This window comes from Stenella coeruleoalba (genome assembly GCF_951394435.1).
Source record: "Stenella coeruleoalba genome assembly, chromosome: 17".
Taxonomy (NCBI): domain Eukaryota; kingdom Metazoa; phylum Chordata; class Mammalia; order Artiodactyla; family Delphinidae; genus Stenella; species Stenella coeruleoalba.
This window is the reverse complement of record NC_137163.1, coordinates 76864486-76889423: the sequence shown is the minus strand read 5'-3', so window position 1 is coordinate 76889423 and position 24938 is coordinate 76864486. Positions and strand designations below refer to the sequence as shown.

General features: G+C 41.8%; 1 protein-coding gene across 2 annotated transcripts in view; it reads left to right on the top strand.

The window, feature by feature from the left end:
- Positions 1-22509, top strand: part of LOC307176339 (uncharacterized protein) — an 86083-nt gene extending 63574 nt beyond the window's left edge. For both annotated transcript variants that reach the window (XM_079902383.1, XM_079902384.1), the window contains exons 3-4: positions 7070-7233; positions 21134-22509. In XM_079902383.1, the coding sequence (XP_079758509.1) occupies positions 7070-7233; positions 21134-21187 (218 nt within the window). In that variant the 3' untranslated portion in view covers positions 21188-22509. The remainder of the gene's footprint in view (positions 1-7069; positions 7234-21133) is intronic.
- The last annotated feature ends 2429 nt before the right edge of the window (positions 22510-24938 follow it).

The window sequence follows — 24938 nt, the reverse complement described above, 5'->3', positions numbered from 1 at the left end:
GAGCCCTGGCGGAGCTTCCAGTCATGTAAGAGCCATCCTGGAAGCAGATCCCCCCGCCCGCAATGGAGCCACCCCAGCTGACACTGTGTGGAGCAGGGGAGAGCCTTCGCTGCCGAGCCGGCCCCAAACTGCAGACACATTGGCAAGAGCAGCAATTGTTGCTGTCTTACGGCATCAAGCGTAGGGTGGTTTGCTGCATGGCAGTCGATGACCACAGCAGCAGAACTGGTAGAGGGTAGCTCACGGAGATGTGCATACCTCAGTCAAGACTTGACTTCTACGTAAAATGAAGGTCATGGGTTGCTGTTCTAGTGACTGGTGTACAGCGATGTGCTTCTGAAGGTAGGTTGGGACCTAGTAAACCGCTCGGCGATCAGAACACAAAGTACTTGAGAACTGTTAGCAAACACCCACAGGGAGGCCTCTAGGTCAGCCAGAGTGAGGTGGTGGTGAGCAGAGGTGGAGCGGCACGGGGAGAATTAGCAGCGAGTGTGAGTCTGAGGGGGATTTTGTGATAGGACGCCTCTGATGAGAAGCTGGAATCCAGGCTGAGGCTGGTCACAGGGAACCTGGGCACCTGACAGGAACTTGCCGTTTAACTGTGATGCCGTCCTCCCTGCCGAGTCAAGGTTTGAAGTGGAGCTGAATATACCCCCCAGAGGGGCAGGGGATTCGTGGTAAACTGCCCTAGAGAACAGTCATTCTACCTGAATAGTGACATGTAACGGGTTCCAGCGTGCAGAGAGGCTACTGAGCATCTTGGTTAATAGCGTGGATTCTAAATCTTGATGGTACCACTTACTCCCTGCATGGCTTGGGTAAATCACTGTATTTCCCCGTGTCTCAGTTCCTTCTTTTAAAACGAAGACAATAATAGAAACGATCAGGCTGCTGTGAAGATTAGGTAAAATTATATCTGTAAAGCGCTTACACAGACCCTGGTGCGTCGCATGTGCGCAGTAGATGCTCATTTTTAATCTCCTTTCCCTGGTGATGAGATGTGTCATGGGTCTTGAGCATCTGACAGCAGCCCCACTGGACCAGCATCTGGGCTGGAGAGGGGAGCAGGCTGCACCGCTGTCCACGGTCTCTGGCACTGCTTCCCCACTTAGAACTGGGATGTCCTTCACCACAGCAATACACACTGAACAGAACCTGAGAGACGACAAGAGATTCCCCCTAATCCAACATCAATATGAAATATATAATAGATTCATTGCTGATAGTGTTCTATGGTTGTTTTCCGGACTTAAAGTGGAGAATATTAAGCATTGTTTGAAAGCATTTTATTCTAGGAAGCATAACTGTTTCTAATTCAGAATCAAATGTTTCCCAACTCGTGTGGTAGTCAGCATGTAATTTCTCTATTGCTTTACGTGTATAATAGGATTAATAATATTTGTCTCTTGGAAGAATAAAAATATTTGTAAAGTACTTAAAAATTTCAAAAAAAATCTCATGATCCTCTTATGAGGTTGTATTTTCAAGGACTTGTGAGTTTATATACATAGAATTGTTTGGAGATAAAATTATCAAAATTAGAATAAAGTAATAATTTGTCTTATTTACAATGTCTTTGCCAATCTTATTGAAATGTATTTACTCACCCTTCAAAATTTGGGTCATACGAGGTCAATATTGTTTCTATTATCTTTGTGCTAATAACAAGACCAATTATGAGGTAAATAACAATGTCCTTGTCCTTTGTACAAAAAATAACACTAACGACATATCATCAGAAAGACTTGTTCTTTGTTATTGAGAAATATTTTTGTATTGTGCTGAAACATTCCTAATAATACCTTGAATGCCCTTCCTCACCCATGAGGTCTTTACTTTTCAAAATACTTCTTAACAGATCCCCAAATGTTGTATGCATCTTCCACTCATTCTTTGTCTGAGAGGCTACCGTGTGCTGGTGTTGTGCTAGGCGTTGGGGACACAGGGACATTTAAGATAGAAACGTGCCCTTCAGGGGGTGGGAGGCATGGACAGGAGGCATTCATTTACTTGTCTAAGGGCTGAAGTGTGCCCGGGTCCAGGAGAGCAGGGACAGGCTTCATTCTCGTGAGTGGGAAGGGCGTCTGGAAACGCTCCTTAGAGGGGGTGACCTTGAGCTGAGCCCGGGGTCAAAGGTGTTCACGGGGGTGGGGGGGGTGAGGGGGAGGAGGAGAGGTAGGTGAGGGACATCCTGGCTGAGCCTGGAGGTGGGAAGGGGCCCTCTGGATGGCTGGAGGGTGGAGCAAAGCAAAGCTGTCCTGTGAGGGGGCCTCAGGGGTCGGAGGCTGCTTTCGGGGGTGCTGTGGCTCGGCGGGTGTCAGTATCACCAGCAGAGTTGAGTTAAGCATTTCACAGGCTTGTTGATCTGTAAGGTTAAAACACCGCCGTGGAAGTAAAGGTGGGGAAAGGCCCCTCTCAAGGAGCCAAGGGACGGTGGGTGGAAGGAACTCTTGGATTCACCACGTGGCGTCTGGGGGACCCTCCCCTGGGGCTTCGGGGTGGAGGCGGATCTGTTTAACTTCAGGGCCTGCAGTTCTCTTTCTCTTCCATCTCCCCTGCGCCGAGGCTCCCCTCCACCTAGCAGGCGCTGCGCAAGCGTCTCGGCGGCGGCGGCGGCGTGGTACCTGTCTTCATAGGCTGGCCCCACCTTCCCTTCCCGTAACCAGGCCCGCGGAGGTGCATCTGCACAGGTGCACTGGGTTTTGTTACCTTCGCTGCATCTCTCTGTGATGCTTGGGTACGTGTCAGGGGCATGCGCTGCTGTGTGTGTGTCTTCAAGCAAAGTGTGCCAGTCCCACAGTGTTTACTGTGCTTTGTGTAACCGCAGGCAGCTTGAAGACTTTCCCTCAGTATGTGAACAAGCAAGTAATTTCCATGCATCCTCCCTGCGTTTCTTGAGTATTCACTCAGTGGAGAGTCGCCAAGTAACTGAAACCGCTTCTAGACACAGAAGTTTCTGTATTCAACCACAGGGACAGTTTTCTGAGCCACCAAGTCAAGTCCATGCACCCCTGTAACACAATGCACAGAATAAGGTGAAGATGAAGCGCTCAGATCTAAGAAAGGGCTTTGAACTCCACCAGCTACAGGGACTTTGTTCACCCAAGTAACTCGCTCATGCCTTCCTGAAGATAAACCTCCAATTAGTAAGAAAACTTGGAGAGGAAAAAGTTAACAGCAGGCCTGCAATCTGTTTTGTTTTTTCCCCTTTACCTGGGAAATGAAAGGGGTGCCTCAGTCAAAGTCCTTGCGTACATGCTAACAGTCAGCCCTCCTGGAAAAAACACAAACGGTATCTGTAAGTAAAAAGATAATTGAGAGCTCCTGCCTGTGAATTGGTCTGAACAGCTGCTCCAGTTTTTCCTGCACAAGAAACCACCCCAAAACTTAGTGGCTCGAAACAGTGATTTATGTTATCTTTCAATAGATTGTGGCTCAGCTAAGTGGGTTTGCCTAGGTGAATCTCCTGTGATTTCAGCCCCATGGTTCTGCCGCCGCGGGTGCTCACCTGGAGTTACCTACCTGCCTGAAGCCTCGCTGTGTGCCTCCGGGGGCCACGAGAGAGTGTTCTGACAGACCCAGGCTGACTTAGACTCGCAAGTCCCAGAATGTCACTTTTGCTGTGTTGTATCAGCCAAGGGCAGCCCAGACTCACGGGGAGGGAAATAGACTCCACCTCTTCACAGAGCAGTAGGGTGGTCACATTGCAGAAGAGCAAGTGGGTTGGGAGTTATCAGCGAGGAGTTCTCTAAATCATGCAGCATGACACAGCAGGATACGCCTGGTTTGTCCAGGCTGCCTGTTGTAAATAAACCTGGTGTTTGTGGATTGGGGCATGCTTGGAAACTGTTACGTGAGCTGGGAAATCGATGGGGCGTGATGGCTCTGCATTGCCTTGTTTACATCCCACATGTTCAATCTGAACCAGCACATGTTCCACTGCAGGCTGGAGAGGACCTTTTTGAGTTGTATTGGTCATCTAGGGCAGGCGTTAGCGAACTTTTATGATAAAGAGCTGATTAGTATGCATCTTAGGCTTTGCAAGCCGTGTGGTCTCTGTGGCAGCTACCCAACCCTGCCATGTAGCACGAGAGCTCCCACGGACAATCCATAAACAAACGAGGGTGCTGGTTCCAGTGACACTTTAATTACAAAAACAGGCGGCAGGTTGGATTTGGCCAGTGAGCCATAATTTGCCAACCCTGGTCTATGATCTTTCCAAAGGAAGAACGCTTAGCTTGTGGTTTGCTAGTGAATCACCAGTAAGCTTGGTATTAGGTGAGATCTATAACCTCTGTTGAGTCCGATTTCCTGATTTGACTCACGTGGTCCCTTAGAGCCTCTTGAATGTCCATCACAAGGCTTGTACGTAATATGGACACTTAATATCTGTAAACCAGCTGGTTAGCAAGTATTATGGAATTCCCATTGTTGGCATAGCTTTGTATCCTGAAGTTCAGGATTTTCTAGTTCAATTGTATATATACTTAATGCCCTTAGGTGCATAGGAATGTCAAAGGACAGAGCCTATACTTTTCATTGTTAAAGTGGAAGTTCCTGTTAAACCTTACTTCCTTATGACAAGAAATCCAAACTTACTATGGGCTATTTAGAGATCATAAAGTATATCTAGACTTCTTTAAAAGTATTGTTGACACAAAAGAAAAATAAGCCTACTAGGACGAAGTGTCCAAGAAATTTCTTCTTTTTTCTGTAGCAGGATTTAGTGTCTTCCCCAATTTAAGGTCAAAAGCCAACAAAAAGAGAATAAAATGGGACCATCTGAGGTAGATTATCAACAATGGCATTTTTTAAGCCTTTCAAAACCCTGGTAAACATAAGAAATACTTCAATTACATGAAATTCTGTTTCTTCCTTTGGGAGTTTTGAGTTAATAGAAATGATTTCTAAAGGGGTTAACAGATGACCGTATTTTCGGGTATGATTCCTTGGTTGAATAGATAGCAGCTACAAGGAAAGAAAAAAGAAAGAAAAACTTGTATAGACAGAATATCTGAACTCATGTTCTTTTGATTTTTTTGGTGAAAAAGTTTCACAAATTACAGAAAAAAACTTGTAACTGTGACACATATTATAAGCAATACAAAAATTATGAACATATTTTTAACTCTGATAAAAATCAACTGTTTCTCAGGACGGTAGAACTTTTAAATATAGACTCAGAGTGTTCCTCTATGTTATTTTCTACAAATGTTCCTATTTTGTATGATACTGAGACATTCTTAGAGAAGTTAAGCGATCATATTTTAAAAGTATACTATGGAAATATTGGAAAATACTTACTTTCATCCAGTGGTAGAAAAGAAAATTATGCCCAGGAAAACTTGAAAATCAACAAAAATCATCACATTAGATATTTCATTAGTAACTCCATCTTTAAAGCTCATGTCCTGGTGACACGCTAGTTCCAAAAGGGAAGAACACAAGAGTATCATATAAATCCATGGATCAATGTTGTTTGCCTCTGTTTTAGTAAACAAGACATCCAAGCTGATGTGCAAACTCATTCCTGACCTTCTCCCCATGAAAGCATGATGCCAGGTCCCAGGGCAGGCTCAGGTGGCAGGGAAGGAGATGAGGATGAGATGGGAAAGATCTAGAAAAAGGAAAGAGATTCTTGAACTTCTTGAATTATTCATCAAAGCCCAGGTGGAAAGCTTTCTGTAAGAATCGATATCGTGATAGGGTTCTCAGTGGAATTATAGTTTGAAATTTGCATGTTTCCTATTTTCCTATGTGAATAACAGTTCCTCAAAGCATACTTGCCACAGGGTAGAAGGGGCGGAGGGGTCCTTTCTCAGGTCTGTACTCCTGGGCCATCTTGGCACCAAGCCTTAAGCTCCGCCTTCATTATCAACTTTAACATTACGCAAAATTTACTTGACACAAGTTGTGTTAAAGCAATCAGATATATGAATGATCTTTGTGGACACATTGGGGAGGGGAGAATAGTATTATGTATTGAAAGGAAGATAACGTCTTGGAGACGTTGCTGAGAACTCAGGTGTCCGGGTTGGTGGTGGGTCTTAATCACATTTTGAAAATGTAAAAAATACTCACAAGGTGGTGTGTGTTCATGGAGCCTTTGGAAATAACTATAAAGACATCCTTAAATTGTCCCTGCAATCCAGGGATGACCCATGATGAGTAGACTGTGTGCCCTGCATAGATTTCCAGCCGACAGGACCTCATCCTCTGTTGCCTGACTGCCTGGTGCGCCCTCAGCGTCAGAGGGTTTACTGCTGCGGGGTTGATGGTACAGTTTTCCAAAGTGCACCAAATGATCAAATAAATACCATCTCAGTTCGTCTTTCCAGCTAAACAGTCGTAGAACAAGCTGCAGATCTTTTAAAAAGAGGTTTTCTGTCATTCTCTGCTCACTCAGCCTTCCTGTGTTCCCAGCACCACCAGGGCAGGGAGCTCAGCCATCCATTCTGCTTACATGATATGTTGTCTTTCTTTATTTCAAATCCCTCTTTTCTTCATCCTCCGTCTCCCAAACCCAACTTCCTTTGCTGGGTCCTACATACAACATTCCAACCCTTAGGGGACTCCAGTATTTTTCCTTGAAAAAATTTTTAGCTCCTTTTGCTTTGTTTTTAGGTCTTCTGCATCGTCTCCATGATTCTGCTCGGATCTCTAAAGTGTGTCACCAGCCCCGGCTTGAAAGGGTGACTCCTAGTGCAGATAATGCCTTCATGTTAGGCTGTCACACGTCTGTCACCCATTCCCACCCGCACATCTGCCAGTGTTGCCTAAATAGACTCCTAAATCCGCCAGCCAAACACCTGGTGCTAAATTCCCCCAAGTATCTGTTGTCGCGAAAAGCCCACTGCTTATTTGCTTCGTAATTAAAATGCTATAAGATGGCGAAAACTTTTCTACATGCTGCCTTCCAAGAGGGAGCCCATGATTAGCAGTGATGCTCATACTCCTTAAGTTCACAAGTTATTCATTTCATAACTAAGATTACGCAGAATTCCTCATTTCCTAATATCAATGTGGTTTTCCTCCACAATTTCATATTGATTTCCTTTCTCCTTTGCAGAAGGAGATTGGAAGGTGACTGTTGTCACTGGGGATCTTGAGAATGCCGGCACCGCGGCAACAGTATCCCTTTATGTCTATGGAGAAACGAGATGTTCAGGTCCTATTATTTTGGCATCTGGGAAACACCAGCTGTTTAACCCCAACCATGCAGATATATTCAAGGTAAAATTGATATAACTTTCTTACTAAGACATATTACAATACACATTCTCAAGAAGGAATAGAGAAAAGTTTTGTTTGTTTGCTTTGGTATTGCGTTTGCATTACATTTTCTCGGTAAACATGAAATCTTTTATCCTGAGGGAGCTGGGAAACAAGAATAATGATGGGAGTATAAGACTTTTGTTTCTCCCTCGCTTTCTATTTGTATAAAGCCAAAAAGTATGTGAACTTCAGAAGGTTAAAGAATTAGAGTGAAAACATTTACTCCTAATCTTTCCATCAAGTCAGATGTTTCCATTTGGAGTATCTTTTTTGGTCCTTGTCTGTATCCATGGAGTACGATGCTATGCTGGAAAGGTGGTCCAGCCTCCACCAAAGGTGGTCCAGGCTAAAACACGGTCTGAGGGGTCAGATGGCCAAGATTCAAATGCTGACCCTACCTCTTACTAGCATGCTGACCTCTGCAAGTTACTTAACTGCTATGTGCCTGAATATCACTTACCTCGAAGGGTTACCATGAGGATTAAATGAATTAATCCATGGAAAGTGTTTAGAGCAGTATCTGAAATGCTCAATACATGTTTGCTATTAATATTGTAGCACATAAGCAAATTTGTAGCCCTTTATTTAAACAAGGAGCTAGTCTTCCCAGTTATAATTTTTATTGATTAAATATTATGTATATGAAATTTACCACTGCATTTACCAAAGGTAGATGAGCACTTCACTATTGTTGGACATTTAAATGGCTTCTAGGTTTTAGCTATTATAAATAATGCTGTAACAAAGACATTTCTTACCTTAGTTTCTTCTTTTTTCTTACCAAAGCTGTCTTCTTTCCTTATGACACTTTCTGAGAAATGGGATTCTCTTGATCCGTTCTGACAAAGGAATTTGTAAAAGTGTCTAATTTATAGCACAGTGCCCAGCAAGACATAGTAATTGGTAAATTTTAATTGTTATTAAATCATTACTACACACCCCAAATCATGGTGTTTATTTCTGCCATATGTAGTGTTTAGTATCTTTTTTTTTTGCCCTGCAGTAAAACTGATGATATATTAAAAAAATCTTTTTAACTTTTTATTTTATATTGGATTATAGTTGATTTACAATGTTGTGTTAGTTTCAGTTGTACAGAAAAGTGATTCAGTTATACATATACATGTATCTATTCTTTTCCAAATTCTTTTCCCATTTAGGTGGTTACGTAATATTGAGCAGAGTTCCCTGTGCTATACAGTATGTCTTTGTTGGTTATCCATTTTAAATATAGCCGTGTGTACACGTCAATCCCAAACTCCCTAACTATCCCTCCCTCCCCCACCCTTCCTCCCTATAACCATAAGTTCATTTCCTAAGTCTGTGAATTTTTTAATTAAAATTTCTCAGCACCTTGTTGCAAGCTACCGTATGTGACTGTGGATCTATGTAAGTTATCTTCACTTCTTACCATTTTGTTAAAATAGCTTTGTGAAAATGAGTTCACGTACCATAACATTCACTTGTTTAAAGTGTACAATTTTTGGTGTTTAATATATTCTCAAAGTTGTACAACCATCACCACGCTGTAATTTGAGAACATTTTCATAACCCTCCCCCCAAAATCCATATGCAATAGCAGTAACTCTCCAACCCCCTGTTCTCCAGCCTTTGGAAATCAGTAATTTACTCTCTATCTCCACAGATTGGCCTGTTCTAGATAGTTCACATAAATGGAATCATACAACATGGAGTCTTTTGTGTATAGCTTTCTAAAATTTAGCATAATGCTTTAAGGTTAATCCCTGTTGTAACAAGTATCAGTATTTCATATTTTATGGTTAATATTTAATTGTATGGATAGACCACATTTTATTCAGCCGTTTATCAATTGATAGGCATTTGGGTTGTTTCTATTTTCCTCTATGAATAGACATAATCATTAGGTATAATGCTGCTATGAACATCCATGCTTGTGTGTGTCATCGTTTCTCTTGGGTAGACACCTAGCAGTAGCATTACTGTATCACGTAGTAACTCTGTGTTTAACATTTTGAGGAGCTGCCAAATTGTTTTCCGAAGCGGCTGAAACATTTTTACATTCTCACCAGCAACGTCTGCGGACTGTTATTTCTCTGCCTTCTCACGGAAATGTATGATTGTCTGTTCTTTGATCCTAGTCGTCCTGGTAGGTGTGACATGATGTCTCATTGTGGTTTTGAGATGCGTTTCCCTAATGGCTAGTAATGCTGAGCATCTTTTCATGCGCTGGTTGGACATTTGTATATCTTCACTGGAGAAATGTCTATTCAAATTCTTTGCTCATTTTTAATTGGATTATTTATCTTTTTACTAAAGACTTTGAGCTCTTTATACATTCTGGATATGAGTCTCTTATCACATATGTGACTTATAAATGTTTTTTCCCATTTTGTGAGTTGTCTTTTAACTTTCTCAATGGTATGGGTTTGAATGACTTCTGGTGTCCTTTCAATTCAACCTCAAGGATTCCCTTTAGTTTCTATTGTAAGGCTGTTCCGCTAGTGATGAATTCTCAGAATGTCTTAATTAGCATGTAGAATTCCTGGTTGACAGTTTTTCTTTTGTCGTTTGAAGATGTCATCCTACTGCTCTCTGATGTTTCCTAAGTCAGCTGTTAATTTTATTGAGGATCCTGGTATGTGATGAGTTGTTTTCTTTTACTGCTTCCGGTGTTCTCCCCTTATTTTTGGTTTTCAGTAGTCTGTGTTGTGTCTGGAAGTACACAGGCTTCCTGTTGGTTTTCACAGCTACTGTGGTTGCAAGGTGGCTGAATTTTAAGGATATTGTGGAACTGGTGAGAGAAAAATGGAAGTAGATCAAGTTACAGTGCACAAACCCTTCTGTTCTTACCAAGGTTTAGAGTTTTCATTGAATAAGTACTCCTCAGATCATTGCGAGCCTTTGGTTAATTTCCAGAGTTCTTGAAATTTTGATTTCAATCATTTTTGCTATCGCATTTTTGGAGGAGTGGATACATGGAGGGACTCAATATGTCATTCCAGAAGTCATGCTCTCCCCTTTATCATATTTTGTTCTATTAAACTTCTATTCCTCTATGAAATCTTCTATTTACGGCTGTGATTTCTGTAATCCGCTGCAGACGAATAAGAACCGACCCGATGTAAATGTGACTTTGCGCCTATAATATGTCATGTGACCAAATCCATGAAATTTAAGAGCTACCAGCCAAGTAGTGTTGAAACACTGACTACCTCATTACTGTCAGAACAGTGAAAATTTCCCTTTTGTATAACTGGTTCATGTTGTATGTGGCAGTGGGGCAACTGTAATGTTCTCCTGATCCAATCATAGGTCTTGAAGGGAGCCTTGATTGTAGGATGGTATAGAGAGTGGAGAAAGATTCTTCCTTCAAAAAAAGGCTTGCAAAATAATGTCAGGCTTTGCAGCAGTTTTGACAGCTACCCTCCGTAGACTACAGAGTCAACCCTAGAGGAGCACCTGAAATGTCACTGAGAGACAGGCTGGAAAAAAATGAGACATCTTTAGAAAAATGACCAAGACAAAATCAGAGCAAGAGTCCATTAGAGCAGAAAGTTCAAAGACAGCAGGCAGAGAAGAGCTCCTAGACTGCAGGGCCTGGGCCTCGCTCAGCTGCTAACTCCTGAATCTTATCCGTTGACTGACATAGACGAGACACTCCTGCATATTCACGTTGAAAGCAGGAAAGTTTAATGACAGTGACTTGGCTGAAGTCTGTTGAATATTTGCTCATTGCTCTTGGGGCGCTCGTTGTTAAATTTCCCTTGTGATCCTTCTCACTTTGAGGGCATCATAAAGGAATCCCATGTATCTTATATGGTTATTATTTGCTTATAAACCTGCCCAGAGATTCAGCTGAGCTTTTCATTGCATTTTTGCAAATTGAAACACTAAATAGTACTCTCTCTCTGTTGCTTGGGCAAAGTTAGTGGCTAAGCCCTTCACTCCTAGAAGGCAGTTTCCTGCTTCTCGTTTACTACTGTATGAAGGCAATTAGTTTTGTAGATGAATAGGTTTAATATTTATTAAGCGCTCACAGGGCACTTGCACAATCATTTGAATATCGCTTATGTTCCTAGAATAGAGTGCATCATACATTTTTGCCCTTTTAAGAACAATTTATACCAGCAGGAATTAGAAGACCTCTATTTGAGTTCCAGCTGTGACCTTTACTGTCTAGGAAATGTGGACAAACCACTTAATGTTTCTAAGCTTTAATTTCCTCCCTTGTAAAATGGGTACAATAATACCTTATAATGCTACTGGACAGATTGAAAGAGCTCACAATTAAAGCACTTTATATAAAGCATAAAACATTCTTGTCTTTATATTCCTGAGGCTGATTCTTAAAATCCTGCCCACAGACTGGGGTAGTCTTCCTGATGGGGTGGGATTTAAGATAATTTTTCAGATGAATGAGGGCAGGAAGGCAGCTTGGCAGGTGGCTGGTGGGTGGCTACTGCTGGGATGGGGGTCTGTGCAGAAACACGAGTGGAGGCTACAGGCAGGAGGAAGCGCAGAGGGAGCCCAGACTAGGCTGGTGGCCTGGAGAAGGGCAGTGAGTGTGCACATTAAGAGCAGGAGCGTTTCTCTTGGACCTCTTCATTGTCTACAGGTTAGATGTCTATGCGGATCTACAGATTCTTAGCCATTAGCTAAATGGGGGCCAGCATGTCATTCTGATTTTGGCGAAGCTCCGTGTGGCTTTCTTCTGTATATTTCTCTTTTCTGTTCTTTCCTCTTCCCCTCCGTCTTCGTCTTCTTCTTCTCCTTCTATTTATTTATGTGTTTGTTTATTTATCTTTTGGTGGACCTGAAACTTGGAATTTGGTGACATTTCGCACTGACTGCATCGGGCACGTAGGAATTGCAGCACTAAGCAATGCCCCACTGACACGACTGACTCTCCTGTGGATGTCAGCTCCTAGGGACAATTTACCTTGAGTTTTTCCCTCAGTCACAGAAGTTGAAGTATTTTTGAATGACATCTACATCTCGACCACCAAATTTTCACATGTGAACTGTTACTGAGAAAAGCTGGTAGAGTTGCTCTGCTTAAATGCAGAAAAAACTTCAGAAACCGAAATCCCAACACAGAATGAATTACAAAAAGAAGGTAACCACTTTTCAGAGGGAATACACTTTCTCATTTAATGGCTACATATTAAACAAAAAGATTATGGGCCGCAGATAGTAATCAGGTTTTATTTATTGGAGGAGTGCCAAAAAAGAATGGCTCGACCCTCTCCTTAATTAGGCCAAAAACCTTTGTGGGGAGAAGAGAAAAAGGGCGTGTAATGAAGTCTGCTCTGAGATAGATGTTAGATGTTTGGTAAAGCTGAGACACGAGAGAAAAAAACGTCTTTCTCTAACCCCTCCCTGGTGACCTGGTGAAATGGTGCCTTTTCAATGACCAGCACCTCGATGTCTGGTCTTCATCACATCCTCGTCTGCCTTTCAGGATGGTGTTCCATCAGCCGACCTTATTCTTCTTGCCTTTTCAGGATGCTTCTAGTTAACCTCTGCTTTCATTCTACCAACATGCTATGCTCCCCTGTTCTCAAAATGACCCTTGTTCTGCTCTGAAACGACCGACCGTTCTCCTCCCCTTCTTTGCAAAACCTTTTGTAATACTAATCTACCCTTCTTGCTTTGTCTCTTTCTCTTCCCATTCTCTCCTAAATCTTTGCGGTTTGGGATTTTCTCCCATCATTCTAGTTCAGCCATGTTTTCTAAGATCAGCAGTGAAGTACTAATTTTCCCAGTAGTTGTGATCCTGGGTTGCTGGTCAAAGGATTGTGATAGGTGTGGGTGTCAGGATCAGATCTCCTAGATTCGCATTTGAGCCACCTGACCGGCTGTGTCTTTATGAGCAGCTATTTAAAATGTTATCCTCTGTAAAATGGGCAAGAAGAATTGCACCTATCTAAGAGTTGTGAGGATTGTGCGGAATATATAAAACCGATGTAAAATGTTTAGCACAGACGGGGGCACAGAGTAAACATTCAGAAATTTAAAAATATTTTTATTGCATTTGGAAAGCAAATGAACAGGAGAGTTTCAAGAAAGAAGAGGTGACTGTTATGGGCGTATCCCCCCAAAAGATGTTGACATCTTAACACTTGGTATCTGTGAATGTGACCTTATTTGGAAATAGGGTCTTTGCAGATGTGATTAAGATGTAAATTAACAAGAGGTCATACTGGAAATAAGGCAGGCCCTTGATCCAGTACAACTGGTGTCCTAATAAGAGAGAAGAGTGACACATAGGGAGACGCCTGTGAGGACAGAGACAGAGATTGGAAGAAGGCTGCCGTGAGCCAAGGGTGATGGCCATGACCAGCAGCTAGAAAGAGGCAGGAAGGACTCGGTCCAGAGTCTCAGAGGGAGCACGGCCTTGCCGACAACTGGATTCAGACTTCCAGCCTCCACGACGGTGAGAGAACACGTTTCTATTGTTTTAGCCACCCAGCCTGTGGTGCTTTGCTATGGCAGCCCCAGGAAAATAAAACAGTGACCAGCAACCAGGTGCTTTACAGGAATGGGGCATGAAAATGGAAAGAAAAAGGATGAATTTGCCGGCAAGGAGGCTATTACCGAGAGAGCTGATAGGGAAGTAGAGTCTGTCATGGTGTGAAGAGAGATGGCGGCTATAGATGTGGAGCCTTTCCCCTTACGCTTATTAGTTGAAGAGAATCAGGAGATTAGGCGGAGGCATGACAGGGTACAGAGTAGGACTTTGACAGAAAAAGGAGGTTGTCCGCTTTTCAGTGGGAAGACAAGGTGTCAGGGGAGAGACATTTTTTTACATCGAATTGCTGAAGAGAGCTGCTGCAAGTCTTAGAGGTATAGACCCCTTGAAGGACAGAGCGACCCACTGATTTAACTGCCACCAAAAGCACGGCTGGAAGAATAGGTTTCCTAAACGGGGAGGGCACCTCGTTAGAAGCATTGAGACTAGAAATTAGGATAAGAAGTAGATGTAATGGCAAATGTTAAGATGGAAATAAAGTGTAATTAGTTAGGCTATAACACTTGTTTTGAAAATGTGAATTTGTTCCAACATGATTGATATATTAAGGAACAATTTGAGCATAGCTAGAGTTTCACATGTGCTAATTATGTGTAAGATATCCACAAGAAACACAGAAAACTCCACCCAACTGAACCAGGTCACAAAGGAGTATAGAAACTACACACACACACACACACACACACACACACACACACACACACACACACACACACACACACACACACACACACACACACACACACCCCCCCCCCCCCCCCGCATCCCAGGCATCTACCTCTATCTCAGTTCACTGTCTGTCACATCTGTCCATATCTGGTGTTAAAAATTTCCTTCCAATTTCTGATAACACTCCTTCCACCGCTTGACTATAACTCACAAGCTGCATTTCTTTCTACACACCTTCCCCGAGTAAATTTCATGTTTTTTCAAGGTAAAGTGCAACATCTATTGTAGTCCTTACATAGTTCTTAACCATTAACATGTATGAAACTGACTACCACTTTGATTAGGTATCTATCCTTTTTTTTTTTTTTTTTGCGGTACGCGGGCCTCTCACTGTTGTGGCCTCTCCCCTTGCGGAGCACAGGCTTCCGACGCGCAGACTCAGCGGCCATGGCTCACGGGCCCAGCCGCTCCGCGGCATGTGGGATCTTCCCGGACCGGGGCACAAACCCGTGTCCCCTGCATCGGCAGGCGGACTCTCAGCCACTGCGCCACCAGGGAAGCCCCAAAAGTTTTTTTTAAATGATGGACCTAGATGAAATGGACCAATTCAATGAAAGACACAATTTGCCAAAACTCACAAACACAAAAAAGAAATAGACAATCTGAATTGCTTATATCTATTATAGAAATTTAATCAATAATTAATACCTTTTCAAAACAGAAAGCACCAGGTGCAGATAGGTTCACTGATGAATTCTATCAAACATACCAGTTCTCCACAATCTCTTTCAAGAATAGAAGTAGAGGGAATATTTCCTAGCACTACCCTAATACTAAAACCAGGCAAGGACTTCACAAGAAAAGAAAACTATAGATCAATACCTCTGATGAACAAAGATGAAAAAATCCTCAACAAAATATTAGCCAATTGAATTTAACAATCTATAAAATCATTATTCACCACAACCAAGTGAGATTTATCCCAGGTATGCAAGGCTGGTTCAACATTCAAAAACCAATGAATGTGACCCATCACATCAACAAACTAAAAAGGAAAAGTCACTTGACCATAGCAACAGATCCAGAAAGAGCATCACACAAAATGTAACATGTGTTCATGATAAAAATTCTCAGTGAACTAGGAATAGAGGGGAACCTCCTCAACTTGATCAAGAATAGCTACAAAAACTACAGCCGACATCATACTTAATGATGAGAAACTTGAAACTTTCCCACTAAGATCAGGTACAAGACAAGGATGTCCCCTATCATCACTGCTTTACAAAATTATACTAGAAGTCCTAGCTAATGCATTAAAACAAGAACAAGAAGAAAAAAAGATATATTGATTGGAAAGGATGAAATAAAACTGTCTTTGTTCACAGATGACATGATCGCTTATATAGAAAATTTGTAATAATCAGCCAAAAAAAAAAAAAAAAAGACCTCCTGGAACTAATGTATGAGTGATAAAGCAAAGTTACAGGAAACAAGTTTAATATACAAAGTCAATTGACACAACACCATTTATACTAGCACCCCCCAAATGAAATACTTAAATATAAATTTAACAAAATAGGTATAAGAACTATATGAGGAAAACTACAAAAATGATGAATGAAATCAAAGAACTAAATAAATGGAGAGATGTTGCATGTTCATGGACAGAAAGACTCAATATTTTCAAGATGTCAGTTCTTCCCAGCTCGATCTGTAGGTTCAGTGCAATCCCAATAAAAATCCCAGAAAGTTATTTTGTAGGTATTGACAAACTGATTCTAAAGTTTATAGGGAGGGGAAAAAACCCAGAATAGCCAACACAATATCAAAGAAGAACAAAGTTGTAGAACTAACACTACCAGATTTCAAGACTTACTATAAAGCTATGGTAATTAAGACAATGTGGTATGTCTATGGTGGAAGAGTAGACAAATAGACAAATGGAACAGAATAGAAAGCCTAGAAATAGAACAATGTACAGTCAACTGATCCTGGACAAAGGAAATACAGTGGAGCAAAGAGAGACTTTAAATAAATAGTGCTGGAACAGCTGACATCCAACATGCAAAAAATTGAATCCAGACACACACCTTACACCCTTCACAAAAATGAACTCAAAAGAAGATCATAGCTCTAAATGTAAAACACAAAAATATACAACTCCTAGAAGATAACATAGGAGAAAACCTAGATGACTTTGGGTATGGTGATGATTTTTTTAGATGCAACACCAGAGGCATAATCTGTGAAAGAAATAATTGGTCAACTAGACTTCATTAAAATTTAAAACATGTGCTCTGTGGAAAACTGTCAAGAGAATGAGAAGACAAGACAAAGACTGGCAGAAAATATTTCAAAAGGAAACATATCTGATAGAGGACTCTTCTTCAAAATATGTAAAGAACTCTTAAAACTCAAAAATAGGAAAACAAACAACCTGGTTAAAAATAGGCAGAAGGCCTTCACAGATACTTCACCAAAGAAGACATACAGATGACAAAAAAGCATATGAAAAGATGCTCCTCATCATGTGTCATCAAAGAAATGCAAATTAAAATAATGAAATCCCATTACACTATTAAAATGGCCCAAATTTTTTTTTTTTTTTTTTGCGGTACGCGGGCCTCTCACTGGTGTGGCCTCTCCCGTTGCGGAGCACAGGCTCCAGACGCGCAGGCTCAGCGGCCATGGCTCACAGGCCCAGCCGCTCCACGGCATGTGGGATCTTCCCGGACCGGGGCACGAACCCGTGTCCCCTGCTTCAGCAGGCAGACTCTCAACCACTGCGCCACCAGGGAAGCCCCTAAAATGGCCCAAATTTGACAAATTTGAAACACTGACAACACCAAATGCTGGTGAAGATGTGGAGCAACAGGAATTATTCACTGCTGGTGAGAAGACGAAATGGGGCAGCCACTTTAGAAGACGGTCCGGCAGTTTCTTACAAAACAAAACGTACTCTTACCGTACACTCCAGAATTTTCACTATTTGGTACTTACCCAAAGGAGTTGAAAACTTATATTTCTACAAAAACTTGCACAAAAATGTTTATTGCAACTCTATTCATAATTTCCAGAACTTGGAAGCAACCTAAATGCCCTTCAGTAGGTGAATGAATAAATAAACGGCAGTCCATCTAGACAATGGAATATCATTCAGCACTAAAAAGAAATGAGCTCTCCAGCCATGAAAAGACATGGAGGGGTCTTAAATGCATATCACTGAGTGAAAGAAGCAAATATGAAAAGCCCACAGATTCTGTTTCATTCCACCTATATGACATTCTAGAAAAGGCAAAACTATGGAGACAATAAAAAAGAAATCAGTGGTTGCCAGAGGTTGGGTGGTGAGGAGGGTTGTGTAGGCAAAGGATTTTAGGGCAGTGAAAATCCTCTGTGGGACACCATAATGGTATCATTTATATTACATTTATATTATACATTTATATTATAAATGTACATTTATATTATAAATGTTATACATTCGTCCAGACCCACAGCATATGCAGCGTGAAGCGTGAGCCGTAATGTAAAGGGTGGACTTCGGGTGACTGTGATGAGCCAACGTAGGTTCACCATTTGCAATAAATGTACCATCTGGTGGCAGGTATTGATCATGGGGGAAGCTCTGCATTTGTGGGTGCAACAGGTATATGGAAAATCTCTGTACACCCCCTCAATTTTCTGTGAACCTCAAACTGCTCTGAAAAAATGAAGTCCAAAGAAAAAAGGAAAACCAAGAAAAAAAACCCCAGTGACCTCTTTCATACCCATGACTTGAGTCATCTTATGCTGAGTGGCTTTACCTATTGTATGTTATACCGTGTGAAGCTGTGTCAAGTTAATTGAACTTGTTTTAAAAAGCCGCTGAGTTTATACAACTGGAAAATACAGTCAAACCCGGTCAGACCCTCAGTGTTGTGTCAGTACATTAGTTATGACCTCTCTGGCAATGACACCAGGTGCATGCTCGTGTAGTGGAAATGTCTTTCATTTTCCTAGATTTTTTTCCATGTCTGCAGGTGCCACAGAAGGCAAATGAACATGGTCAATGATTTCTAGGCTGTTAGAGAATCCAGCCATTACATAGGGTACCTGAAACTGTGAATGATGGATCCTGTGGTACCTCGTGTTTCCCGGCAGCCTCCAGGATATATGCTAAGTGCTAAAAGGCAAACACCAGTTCTTTTGAGTGGAGACCACCCTGCTCTCGTATAGAATGGTTGTATCTACTACAGAAGTTGAAGAAGGTAGTGAATGTACTGTCTTTGTTTTGTTTCTTTTTTCTTAACATAGCATCAACTGGGGAGCTTAAAGATGGACATCTTCTCAATGTAAAATCATAGACATTTACCTTAGGTTTGGCTGATTAAAAAATACTAAAACCCATCTCTCTTTACAAGATCTCCTTGGTTACGTACCAGCCAAGAAGTATAACTGCTCTTTGGCAAGCAGTACGGCTCTGGCTTTTAGGCTTAAAATTTCAAACGCAGTTCTCATTTTTTAACCCCTATGTTTGTTTCCTGAACAAAATTCCTAAAGTTCTACATCTTGCTGTATGTGAATATATGTGCTCTAAGAGCTCATAACTTATGTAATCAGGCTTACATTTCATTTGGTAACAGTTTTGAAGGTGTAGTTGGAATACGAGCCATCATAGATACTTAAGGAAGGGCTCATGTATTCCCCCTACATTTCCTTTCCTGTATTTCTACTAAAAACATTCCTTGTTTTTAAAAAATTGTTGCCAGTAATGGATGAGGAAGACCATTTAGTATCTCAAGGGGAGATGGATAGTAGTTCTCGTGCTCAGACAACACTGTTGTTAAGGTTACCGAATGCTGTGTGGAACCCAAAATAAACTGGGACACATCAATTTGTTACCTTTGTCTTTAAAGTCTGATTTGCCACAAAATGAGGCTTTTGAGAGAAAACTAATCCACACAAGCAGGTTCTCAGTGGCAGCGATGTCTCATTCTTGTTCGCCTGATAGAGTATCAAAATTAATACTTATGGACCACCTGCAAAGGGCCAGGTTTGTGTGGAGTATTCTACATGCGACATTTAATTAAATGTCCTCCACCTGCTAGGATGCAGGCTACAAAATAACAGGTCACTTGAAAAGAGCAACGGGCACAGACTTTTGTGAGTCTAGGTATGCAAACTGTATCAGCCTTTCATTATGCCACGTTGTCCATACGTTTAGAGACTGAGGTACTCTAACAGATTTCAAAGAACAGGGCAGGGGGTATCACTCATCCTTCAAAGAGAAAACTCTTCTAAACTGGGAATAATATTTTCCTCTTTTTAGTCGGAAGTAATCATAGTAGTTACTGGTTAGAGACTTCCCTCTCTAACATGTGCCACAGCCTGGGCCATCGTATCACTAATCCATTCACTCCTTTGACTGCACGGGTATAAATTATGACGTATTGGATGTGTTTTAAATCATGGGGATGTGATGTACAGCAGGGAGACTCTACTTAATAATACTGTATTGTATATTTCAAAGGTGCTAAGGGAATAAATCTTAAAATTTTCCAACACAAGAAAAAATCTGTAATTATGTATGGTGACAAATAACTAGACTTATTGTGTTGATCATTTTGCAGTATATACAAATATCAAATCATAATGTTGTACACCTGAAACTCATATAATGTTATGTGTCAGTTATACCTCAATTAAAAACAGTTATAACCATCGTAGCCATGAAATTTCCTCATCAACCAAATGAAGAGGAGGTTATGGGATGCAGAGTTCACTGAGGTACAATAAAGCTCTCTCTTGTCGCAGAATCAGGAGTAGTGAAATGTTTGCCACTTGGCGATCCCTCAGTAAGTGCATGGAGGTTTACGCCATCCCATTAACTAGGCTGCTCTCCCCGCACAGCTGTCCACAAGGTGGTCTTAGGATGCCTGGTGTGAGTGGTCAGAGATGGCCTTGCTTCTAGGTCTTGTCCAGCGTCCCTCGGCTGTCAGTAGTGTGAAGGTGGAGATGTCTGCATCCCCTCACATCCTGCACAGATTTGCCATCAGCCTAAGCTTTGGATGGCTTTGATTTAATACTGAGGTTCGTAACTTGTGGGAGGGTCACAGTCCTGATCTTCTGAGATCACTTGATTATATCACGGATTAAGACACCTGATTGGTCACTATAGATCATGCCTGCAGCTTCCATAAATCTTCTTAATGAATCGAGGAGATGGGAGCAAGGCTCTCTTTCCTATTCTTTAGTTTTCATTTGTATTCATTCTTTGACCATTTCTTTCTTAAAACTCTTACAAGGGTCTGGTGCGCAGTTGTTGACGTACATCTGTTGAGCTCTCTGAAAAGTTGGTCGTTGTGTTACCAGGAGACCCTTGATGGCCACGCTCCATTCAACCTAGATCAACTTCACAGAGTCCAGCAAAGCTTCAAGTTCTTTCTGTGCCAATATGATCCGTCCCATTGCATAAATAATGAATAAATCTCATTTTATAATGCTAATGAAGAATATGAGCTCTCCAGGAAGCTAAAAGCTTGAGTTCTAGCAAATATTTGAATAGCTTTTAATTTATCCAAGTGATTTCGCTCTGCCCTTCAACCTTTGTTACTTAAGACATTACCCACATCTTCCTGTGTTTATTTCTCAACTCTGGGCAATGACATTTGCTTCCTTCACTGCCTTTCCCAGGAAAGAATGTGGGTCTATACAAGATCGAATGTGCTCTTATTAACTTGGAGATAGTTCTAAAGTTTAGAAGTACGGACAGCTGGTTAACACCTTATGCCGTCGTAAGTAAGCAGCTCATTTTTCTCATACCTTGTCTGTCTTCATTCTGCAACATGCAGAACTTGTATCAGGACCAGTGGGAGTTATGTTTCTGCTTCCAAAAGAAGCCTAATTCTCACAGGACATCAAAATAGCCTGCTCAGATAGTATTAGCAACAGGGACTCAGGGGAAGAGATGCAGTCTGCAGCTGGCATTTGAAAGATGTAAAAGACAGATTCATGCAGTATGTAAGTAGTTGGTGACTGTGTTGTTCAGAAAAGCCTTAAATTCAAACATATTCTCTGTATTTATTTCAACCTTAGGCCAGGAAGACAGGCTGTATATAAAGATGACTGTTTATTTTACAGCCATTGTACTGTAAAAGAAATAAAAATCTATCTTGTTTGGTGACTTTGCTAAGGGAAGAAACAACAGCACTCTCTCCTAGAGCAAACTGTGCAAAATCTACTTTGATACTGAGAACTGCACGCCTGACATTTGCAGGGACACTTGCCATCGTTAGGGGGATGCTGGAAATTAAGTAGCAACTTCAGCTCTATTACTTCAGGTGGGATTAAGACCGTCACTTGTGATGCAGTGTGAGAGTGAGAGCATTTTCCCCTGAATGGCAGCGTGAACGGGGGTGCTGAAACACGCTTGACAGTGTTCTAGTTGGCAAACGCTAGCATTTTAATGTCAGTACTGCCGAGAGTTCGATGTAAGAGCTCATCTGAAAGTGAAATAAACTGATGTAAGCTCAGACCAGCGAACACTGTCACCATCCTCAACAAAGTGTACATGAGAGTTTGGAGCTCATATATGAGTAACCTTTCAAAATAATGCACGCGTCTGATCACATGCTCTAGTGAATGCCATGAAAATCCCTGCCATGGTTTTCGGAGAGAAATAAACATAATTTATATTTGGCATCAGCATGAACTGGTAATTGTCTTGGGATAAAAAATACTAAGCAATATTTTAAAATCACTTGCGTGCTGGAGAGCTCTGCTTCCCATAAAGCAATCAGTGAGAGGAGATGGAAACTAAGGTGATTATTTAGATCTCAGCATAAAGATTTTTGGTGTTTTCTGAACATTTGAAATACTTAGTCCTGTTTGGGGGCAATTGTTCCCTTACAGCTAGTCGCTGATCACTTTTTAAATACATTTTTAAAAGCTCTGCGATTCTATCTTTTGCCTTTGGCCATTATTTATTATTATTATTATTACATCTGATTGTCCAAGTGTTGTTCCCGGAGAATATTCAAATCCCCTTCAAAGGCATGGAGCCTCTTAAAACTAACCATATATTGAATTATTTTTTCCCTTCTGTTGGAAAACAGTTGGAAATAAGTTGACTGTTAACTATTGTTCCCAAGTAAGTCCCACCAAGATCGCTGTGTTCCTTTCTCAGCGAGATAAACTTCACATTATTGCAACACATGACCCATGTAATGCTTGCACAGTTCCTGTGGAGAATCCCTGTTCAAACGCTGTCCTGGTTACTGTTTTATGTTGCTTCTGGAGAGGAAAGAAGGGCCCGCCCAACATGACATAGAAGATTCACACTGCGTGTCACCACAGAGAAGGGCGTGGAAGGTGGCACCAACCCCCTCCCCAGCTTTAAAGCAGGACCTGTTATCTGGCCAAATCTTTATTTCTGCCCCTCTCAATGATAAGAGTTTCAAATCTGTGCAAATGCATTGGAAAAAAGGATGCAGAACACATGTGGAGAGCCAAATCCAGGGTGGTTCTCTTTGTCCGTTTGGGCTGTTATAGCAAAGCTCCGCAGACTGGGTGGCTTATAAACCACAGAAATTAACTTCTCGTGGTTCTGAAGCCTGGAAGCCTGAGACAAGGGTGCCAGCACGGCCGGGCTCTGGAGAGAGCCCTCTTCCAGGTTGCTGGCTTCCAGCTTCCCACTGTATCTTCACGTGGCCCAAAGAGGACAAGAGAACTCTCTGGGGACTCTCCTATAAGGGCACTAATCCCACTCCTGAGGCCTCCACCCGCATGACCTTATGACTTCCCACTGTCCCCACAGTGCCATCACACTGGAGGGGTAGGTTTTCAACATGTGAATTTAAGGGGACATACAGTGGTCATCTTTGAATGCTGTGAAAAGTAGTTTTGTGTAGAGGGTGAAGAGATAGCAGAATAAACCCTGCAGAATGGTCTCTAGGTCCCTTGCTACCATGAGATGCCCTCCTCCTTGCTTATTTTGAAAGAGCCAAAGTAAGTCCAGGCTTAGAGCAGGAGAAGCCCCTCATTTTGACAAGCACGTCATGTGAGGGTCCATCCATTTTGTTGTGTGTGACATGCATTGTGCAGCTTTCCTTGTAATTGTTGCTGCTTCCACCTAAACCAGACTTGTCCTTATTATAGGGCCCCCTGCCAGGATCACCCCCAAACCCACCTTCAGCATATTCTCATCAGCGCTATTTGCAATTTTAATAATAAAACATGACATTCCTTGAACCCTAGATGCACTTAAGTCAACATTTTGTGTTTCTCCACAGCCCTTCCCGCAGCATCACCTCCTGCCACACACAGGCCCTCAAATATCTGTGAAGTGGGTAAACCTGAGACTGCTAGTGAGTTTATAAACACATATTTCAAAATTTAGATTCCTTATGGGTGGAATCCACAGATTAAAAAGGTTGTGGTAGGGAACCCTAAAGTTTCCAGGTTTAACTGATTCCAGTTTAGGGCTTGATCTTGATGGTTTTCATGGAATCCAGGATTGTACAGATAAGTCCAAATGGGTTGCCCACTGACAACGTGCTTCCTCTCTTCCTGGTACCCAGTGAGGTTGGGGACAGAGCTCAGTCATAATCGAATCAAAGCATTTTATAGAAAAAAGTACTTGTGGAGTCAGTTTTAGGAACAGTCTGTATCCTGTTCTCTAAAACTGGTCTGTAAATTACAGAGTGGCACAGCTGTGTGATAGTGAGACCAAGAGAGGAACTTACAGAAGTCATCAACACCACAAGCAATATGGACATTTATAAGATTTTTGTTCCCTTATAAAATGCACATATTGGCTCCAATCATATGATAATACACAGATTAATGTTCAAAACATTTCATCAGGACTTCCCTAGTGGCGCAGTGGTTAAGAATCCGCCTGCCAATGCAGGTGACACGGATTAGAGCCCTGGTCTGGGAAGATCCCACAGGCCTCGGAGCAACTAAGCCCGTGTGCCACAACTACTGAGCCCGTGTGCCGCAACTACTGAAGCCCACTTGCCTAGAGCCTGAGCTCCGCAACAAGAGAAGCCACCGCAATGAGAAGCCTGCGCACTGCAATGAAGAGTAGCCCCCACTCGCCACAACTAGAGGAAGCCCACGCACAGCAATGAAGACCCAACGCAGCCAAAAATAAATAAATAAATAAATTTAGAAAACAAACAAGCAAACAAAAAAAGTCTCATCCTCGGGACTGGCTTCTCAATAATCAACCTTAGAAACATCTATAAGGTTATTAGGTCTTCACTTCCATGTGTTTTCCTTTGTCTCATAAATACGTGTTAATTTTTGTCTCAAGCATAAACGTAGATTGTAGACTCTTTTACATGAGTCCAATTCTCTCTCTCTTCCTCCCTCCCTCTCTTTTTTATATCTACCTCTCTATCTATCCATCCATCTAGCATTTTTCTATTGAATTAGAAAGGAAGGGATGTAGGGATGATATTCTCGATAATCCTCCAAAGAGTCGAGCTATAGT